Genomic DNA, 8,014 nt, shown 5'->3' on the forward strand with positions numbered 1-8,014 from the left:
CATCTACCTGTGCATTATGTTCCAACAGCAATTTCACTGTGCTGACATGGCCAGAAAGGGCAGCAGCATGTAATGCTAAAAGAATAAAGTAGAAGGAAAAAGAAATCACAATATCATGAGCTTCGGAGGTCCACAATTAGAACAGTCAAAATAAAAATTAATTTCAACCTTTTTTTGGGGGAAAAAGTGCTTTTCAACCATAAGAAGTTGAAGAATCATAACAAGTGATCACTAATCACATTTCCTTGCCACAGAAGCAATAGAGCAATAAGCAGAAAAACTGTTAGTCCTGAAAGATGGTTTTAACTTGTACCAATAGGAATTTTAACCTTAACGCCACTAAGATTGGCTTATACTGAGGATCTGTGGAAGGTTAGCAGCTTCTGATTAAGACAGCAAAACATGATCTACTTCTGCCTCTGTTTTGTGTCATTTTTAACATCACCTCAATGAAGATGAAACTGCCCATTGCCAGTGAAAGAAAGCTTTCGTTATTTCTTCAATGTTTTCCCGAAAATACCTTTTTTCCTTTCAAATAAGAAAAGCTGTCTCAATTAAAACTAATTCCAGAAAACCACTCAGCTGTTTCTTTTTTCAGAATTACTTGGAGAAAATTTTACACAAAAATACATAGCAAGGCCATCATATCTCAAACACTATCTACAGCTCCCTGTTTTCTGCAGAAAAGAGAAAAACATGACGGACAGACCACATACTGCATTTTCTCGCATCCCTATAATTGAAAACAATGCCAATTTGATTCTGCAGGCTTCTACTCTTCTGTAGTTTTCCTTGCCTTCTCATCTTTGAATGTATGCAGACTTCACTGAATCCAAACCAAAAGTAACACAGAGGTACCTCAGCAGAGCAAGTCCGCAGAGGTAAAGACGTGGTGTCCTATAACTGAAGTCACTATCGGCTAACACAGCATCCTGCTGGCACCGTCAGCTGGAGCTGAGGAAAATGTTGAAATGCCAGTCCAACCAGTTCAGTGGTTTTTTTGAAGGAGAGGAAAACTAGACAAAGCAATGAGATTTCAAACCAATGGAGGACACACATATCAGTGATTTAATTTACAATTTGATTTCAAAAGGCTTTGGATTATTTACTATTGTCAGCAATCAAATCAGATAATCTACATTTTCAGAGGCATACTGCCTTATATCTAAACTATTTCACAGATGACAATAACCAAATAATTTAAAACAAAACCACAAAACAGTGCAATTAATTCATAAATGCACATTTAGTACAGTGAATTCATATTTTCCCATGAAATTTAAAAAATATTCGTCCTTGCTAAGAATTCAATCTGCTCCAACAAGCAAAATGTAGGGCTGTAAACAGTACCTAGATGTCTCTACTTGTTTAATGTTAAAACAGGCAGAGTGGGGATCCAGCAGAGGCATTATGCGGAAAGGCACACGGCAAAGGCCAACCTTAGAAGGAACTGCTCCTTGAACCACAGCATATCAAAACAGCCAGGTTTTTTGTATTCACCTGCTACAGTTTAGCATTGGTATCAGCTTCACACAGCTTACAAAGCAGTAACCCAGCAAAACCTGTTACACACGGACTACTAAAATGCACAGGTTGTTCCTACTGCCTGTGAATCAAATCCAGCTGAAGTGTGTTGCCTTGAAACAGATTCTCAAAATTAGTGATAATGACTGGAACTGTGATATGGACAAATGAGGCACTTCCTACAAAAACTGGGGTCACAGTCCGAGACACTATGAGAAGTGCTGCCTTAGTAATTGAAATCATGCCTTTCAGATGACGCTAACGTTTAACTGTTGCAGCTAAAAAGCACAGAGGCACTTAGCACACCAGTAAGCAGCAAGATCTGCAGTAGCTAGGCGAGTGGGTGGCTCTCAGTAGAAATTTGACAAGAATGAGATGCCTGCCACTTTGTGCATTTGGATAGGCCTGGTTTTCATGGTCTGACCTCACAGTAAACTCTAGGTTCTGGTTTTTGTACTGCATTTCTTATGAAACCAAAGGCAGTAAACCACTCCATCAGATGACACATGGGGTGTGTATAACAATACAATAGAAAAAGAGCTGCTGTGTCAGCTTGGCCAGTTCTTCCCCCCTATCACTCATTCTGACGCAGGCATCTTGTTTCGGACTTTGTGCTCAATATTTTCTTGTAAGCCAAATTTTCTGTGATGGAGTCACGGTGACTGAAGAGATTCTTCGGCCAGCTGGTCACAATAGGCCCTTTGTTCAGCCGACAGACAGAGCCCTCTCCATTGTACGCAGTGACGGCAGAGCTATAAAGCTGCCCCTGTAACGCTCCTGCAGCGCTGATCTCCGCGAACAGGGAAATTCCTTTCCCTTGGTGTCATTCTCCTACACAATACGCAGAGTCTCGATGCAATGCTGAATGGAGAGCTTGCTCTTTTAAAGTAAATGCAAAAGGCTGTGTTAACGCAACGTTGTAACTGAGCTTAACTGAGTGGGCACACAAAAGTCAGAAAAACACAACCTTGAACTCTGCTCAGCAACTGTATCCCAGGCACGGTGGCATGTACCCTGTTTTCTATTACTGCCTAGTTTCCCATCAGAATACAATGCTACTTTTCCCTCACCAAAACTTGGTAATGATTAAGAACCTCAAGAAAAAACAAAACAAACAGGTCTGAAATCAGAGAGTGATTTACTGGTGGGCTTCCTTTTAAGTTTACAGCTCACTACAATAAAGCCCACGCTATGGCACGTACTTGCATAATAGTAAAATTTGGATTGCTTGATAGCAAGTGACAAACAGCATAGTTCCCCACTTCTGGACTATTACTTTGTTTCTACACAATGGTAGTTTTTTAGTAAATGGAAACCCCATTCATTTCCTTGGATTAAAAACCCTACAACAAAATCTAGATTAAAAGGTGACTACACATTACTGCTATGAAAGGTTTAAGACTGAAAGATAATAAAGCCAACCACCTGAATTATTCAAGCATGAAATCCACACCTGAGTAATTTCAGAAACACAGTGTGTGATTACTTTCTGCAAAGAAAACCCTTTGTAAGGATGTTTGCACAGTGACTACAACATCACTGCACCTTAAGGACTGAAACAAATACTGTGAGGTATTTAAAAGGGAACTGTCAGGAAGGAGCAAATATAGATGAGTGATAAAAGATGAAACAAGACTAAAACTGTAGAGTATGTAGTTTGTAAAATCAACAGACCTGAAGACTGAGATTTTATTTGTTGCACTACTTCTTAAACTCAAAATTACAAACTATCATAACTTGGAAAGACTGATTTTTTTGTGTGTTAATTTGTAAGGAAAGCAAGAATTTAAATATTTAAATACAATTTTATGGTAACTGTATTTGGCTTTATGTGTAAAGACCCACCATACCACCAAAAAAATAAAAAAACCAATTTTTAATATCAAAATAATATTCATATATGCTATCTTTCAAATCCTGAACCATGCAACCCTGACATTGCATTTATTTACCATTTGTATGTAATTCGAAGTGTGATCTGAAAAGAGAAAAACTTTTAAAAACTCCTGTCTTTGCTTCTTGTCTGGGACAGATCTACACTACAAGTTCCCTAACTCTAAGTATGCAGCTTAGACTAGTTTATGTGTGTGCAGCCAAAAGATAATGCTTGAGTATACTTTGAAACAAATATATTAAAATTTATATAAACAAACATTGTAATATACGTTTTTGTTTGTTTAAAATACTATAGTTTTCTTTTCAGAAGAAATGCCCTCTACTGCATTATTCACGGGTATGTGCTCTGACTATCAGCTTGGATATCATTTTACTAGTTATACATAGGTATACATTTTTGCACTTAACTTCTAAATTTGTGACCTGTGACTGGCACGGGGTATTCATGACCTCTTCCCACACAGCTTACCCCTGCACCCCCCTTCTACCAAACCCCTCCAGTTTATGCTCAATATACCACATTTTCTTTATTTATTCAGATGGAATCAGCACGCTCCTCTACTTTTACCTGTATTTCCAACACATTTACTCTTCAACACCTGCTTCTTTGTCAGAACTGCTGTTCTAGTTTTGTTGAAAGTAGTACATCGATACAATGTTTCCAGCACAAATTTGCACAATTTTTCATTAAAGGAGATAAATTCATAGTTGCTATAGGAAATTTTGAATTTCATGACTTTCATGCTTGAATTCTGAAACACTGTATTGCATATCTATCTTTTGCTTTGGGCAGATAATTGAATGATAAACTTGAGGGTTATCAAGTTTAACCTCTTGTTTGGACCCGAGAAGCGCAATAGCTCTAATCTTTATTACACTATCCTTACAAATGACTATGGTACTTATGATTTTCATTATGATAATTTAGCCACTTCACTGGTTAGTTTGCTCTATATTGTTTCAAAGTATTTCTTTACTAACAAATGTTTTTAACAGCCATTTTCAGGCACAGCTTTTTATGCAATTATATTTCATTTTATACTTCAAAATACAGAACAGCTCTTCCTTTCCCAAGATTACAGATCCAACTAAATACCAACATAGTAGGACATTTCTTCTTGCTATGTTTCAAATGAACTAGTCCAATCTGTGCAAAAAAGATTTCCTTCTTTCCCACAGTAAAGGAAAGAAGTGACTCACACATATAATTAAAACTAAAGCAGAAATATTTTCAGGATTAAGGTACATATGCAGGAAAATATTAATATAGCTTCTACTAATGTTTTTTTATTTGGTGGAAATCATGCTGACTGGAAACATCCTGTGGCTCTTTATTGTAAAGCATCTTACCTGTGCCAGCGTATTTGTCAGTCATATTGATATCAATATCCAATTTTAAAGTCAGCATAGTCCTAATGACATCATCACTGCCTTTACCAGCTGCCCACATGAAGGATGTTCTTCCCTCAAGATCTGAGTCATCTTTTACAGAAGGATGTTTCAAAAATACTTCAACTGTTTCCTGAAAAGACATACTATTGAAATTAACAGTGAAAGGAATCTGTAACAAGAAACTCTTATGTCTCATTTAGCTGTTTATGAAGCAAATCAAAGCTTCATTTTTCCTTTTTATGTTTATATAGAGTAATAACTCAACAGAAGCACTGTATTTTCTGCTATGCCCTTTTCCTTGTCAGATAACTATGAGTTTAACTGTCATTAGTTTCATGCTTTTTTCTTTTTAGTGTCAAACATCATGTGTTCATCATAAGGAAGTAAAAGACACTGCAGTCACTGTGAAGAAAGCAATGAGAAAAATACTATTGGCTTATCAAAATATTACTGTAATAATATGATGCTAAAATATTGTTGCTTCAAAATATTCTCCTAACATGTTCTTTATGCTCCAATTCCAAATATGAATATGACTACACATGCAAATATTTTAGTTTGGTAAACTCTAAAAAAGAAAAGAAAGTAAAGGAAAAGGACTTTTGGAACAACATAGACATATTTTCTAATATTTAACAATATCAACAGGTTACTAATTACATAAATATAAAAAATAAAAAAAGATATTAAGAAAATTTTTAGACCTGAGGCCACGCTTTCCACTGTAACTGTTACACTAAAAATCTATTTAAATCAAAGCAACAAGAATTACTTCTTCAAGTGCCGTGTTTGTGTTAATCTCTCAGCAAACAAGTCCACTTGTTTAACCTGCTGCTAAATTCTTAATAAGCCACACAGGAAAGGAAGGGACAGGAAATCGGTACTGCAGGAAAAAGAATTAGAGGAAGATTTTCCCTTTTCTATCTAATGCCTTACAAAGGTTGTGTATTTAACAGCTAGTAAACATCTCTTAAGAGCCACTGATAGGCTATCCAGTAAAAACCTGAAAAAAATGGATTTCATTATTTTATTTTCATATTTTAGTATTAACACTATTTTATCCTTTCCCTTGTATGACCCCAAAATAGCTCTCTCACTGCTCTGGGTAGAATGAGAAATCCTTGGCTATAAGGAATGCAATGCTTATAATCACAAAAGTGTTTAAATGCCTAAGTCCTATTGATTAGTTCAGATTTTTTTTAACTACTACCAATTATTTCACCCCTCTAAAGAAATAGGAAATTTCTCCTTTATCTTATGTTAATGTGATCAAAGATCCTAACAGCTTCATGAATTTGGGTCCATACCTGAAGTACCAGCTTATTGTAAAAAGATCCAGCCAGAAACAACAAAGAATGGAAGCTTTAAGCCTTCCACACAAACCAGCATGAGTTTATAGCTTTGTCCACTCACGCTGACCACCACTACACCTCAGACACAAACGGCTACTCATTAGGCCAGCATCTCAGCACCCTACCAGTACTCTGTGCTGCAAAGTGAAAAGCAGTAAGAAGGCTGGACCTTTTCAATACTAAAGCACACATCCCACAGACATAAATAAGTAATTTTATTTTTCCATTAAGTTTTAGCAAAGCAACATTTCTTTCAACTATTCCCTTTCCCTAGAGTTTTTAATGGGAAAAACTGGAAGAAAATCCCATAGAGCTATAAGAATTATTTTCCAAAATGAAGTACAAACAACACTGTGTTTATATGATTTTAAAACCAACTCAAACACTTTGTTACATTATAAATATTTCAGAAAAATATATTTACTTTACATTTAAAGCATGTGCTACTTACAGCAAAATTGCTCTGTGCTGCATAATGTAGGGGTGTTGCACCTTGACTATCAGACGGGATAGTTCCAAACTTATTTCTTTCTAGTAAGAGATGTACAATCTGTGCATGACCTGAGGAAAATAATATAATAAAACCAGATATGTATTGAATCCTGAAGTTAAACAATTCCCTTTTTAAAACAAACAAACAAACCCACCAAAAAACCCCACAGAAATGATCAGACTTCAATAAATATTAGGATGTTTGTGTTGTAGCCAATATAATCTAAACTTAAGAGAGAAATATAAGATGTGATACTTGAACTATTAAGCCTGGCATGCACCTTCATCCCAACAGTGTCCCAGTTCCACACTCTGTATCCTCATTCCTGAGGGGCATCAGTAAATCAGAATGACCTATGAATAGGAACATGTGGAAAGATTTTCTAATTCTTTTAAAAGAAATCACTATAGCATTTCCCTAAACAAAGAAATCAGCAGTAGCTTGTCAGACAACTGCAATATTAACATTGCAATGAATTGAGTTGAGTATTTCCAGCAAAGCTTCTGATAACTCAGCTGAGATGCTGCATTTGAGTGAGAGGTCAGTCAGAAGCCGTAAAGTGAGCACAGACTGATGATGATGATCATTTGTCCATCTACATTAAAAGGCAGGCTCAACCAACGTTGACAATTTCATCCTACATCACACTGCTTTACAGAAATTCAGTATGAATTATTTCCTTGGGCTTTATTCAACCAAAATTTCAACAGAAGATCTATAGCAGAATCTGGAGGCTAGTCTACTACCAGCTGTCATATCTGCAATAAACGACTAATTAACACTACTTAAAACCTCCTACTGGTAACTCATTTAGTAAAATTTTAGACTCTTTGAGATCTAAATACAGCATCCAGTATAAAAACAGAACTCTAAAAATGAATCATGATTTACCAATCAGAAGTTCCCCATGGGCGTATGCCACCTAGAGACCTCATCAAGTTCACAAAGGACTCTGGAGGTCTTGGCACATCTTCCTCCTTTATTCCACATTGATTAGACAATCCATTTTTCCAAGAGACAAAATTTCTCTCTTAAATACAATCAATTTCAAAACATGATAAATTTAGCTTCTTGGACAGAACCAAGTGATAAAGACTATTTCTTTGAGAGATCGATCCTATGACACTTAAAACATTTCACAATTTCTCTGTAAAAATTCAATATTCCTACTTGAATGCAAATGCAAATCTGAGAACAGTCTATCTCTCTTTTTTTTTAAAAATAAACATAATCAAACTACATGTATATTGTCACTAGAATTGCAATAACGCTCCAGTGAGCAATCTGATTCTTTTATTGGCATTCTTTGTCTGCAGTGTCCCTAAGGGTCATAGAGATGAAGACTGTTAAAAGGGGA

General features: G+C 36.0%; 1 protein-coding gene across 1 annotated transcript in view; it reads right to left on the bottom strand.

Annotated features, from left to right (window-relative positions):
- Window positions 1–8,014, bottom strand: part of INVS (inversin) — an 84,392-nt gene that overhangs the window by 28,544 nt on the left and 47,834 nt on the right. Inside the window, 3 exon segments of the mRNA XM_029083547.1 lie at window positions 2–75; window positions 4,771–4,942; window positions 6,616–6,725. Of these exon segments, the coding sequence (XP_028939380.1) occupies window positions 2–75; window positions 4,771–4,942; window positions 6,616–6,725 (356 nt within the window).

This window comes from Antrostomus carolinensis, unplaced genomic scaffold, assembly GCF_000700745.2.
Source record: "Antrostomus carolinensis isolate BGI_N321 unplaced genomic scaffold, ASM70074v2 scaffold12602, whole genome shotgun sequence".
Lineage (NCBI taxonomy): Eukaryota > Metazoa > Chordata > Aves > Caprimulgiformes > Caprimulgidae > Antrostomus > Antrostomus carolinensis.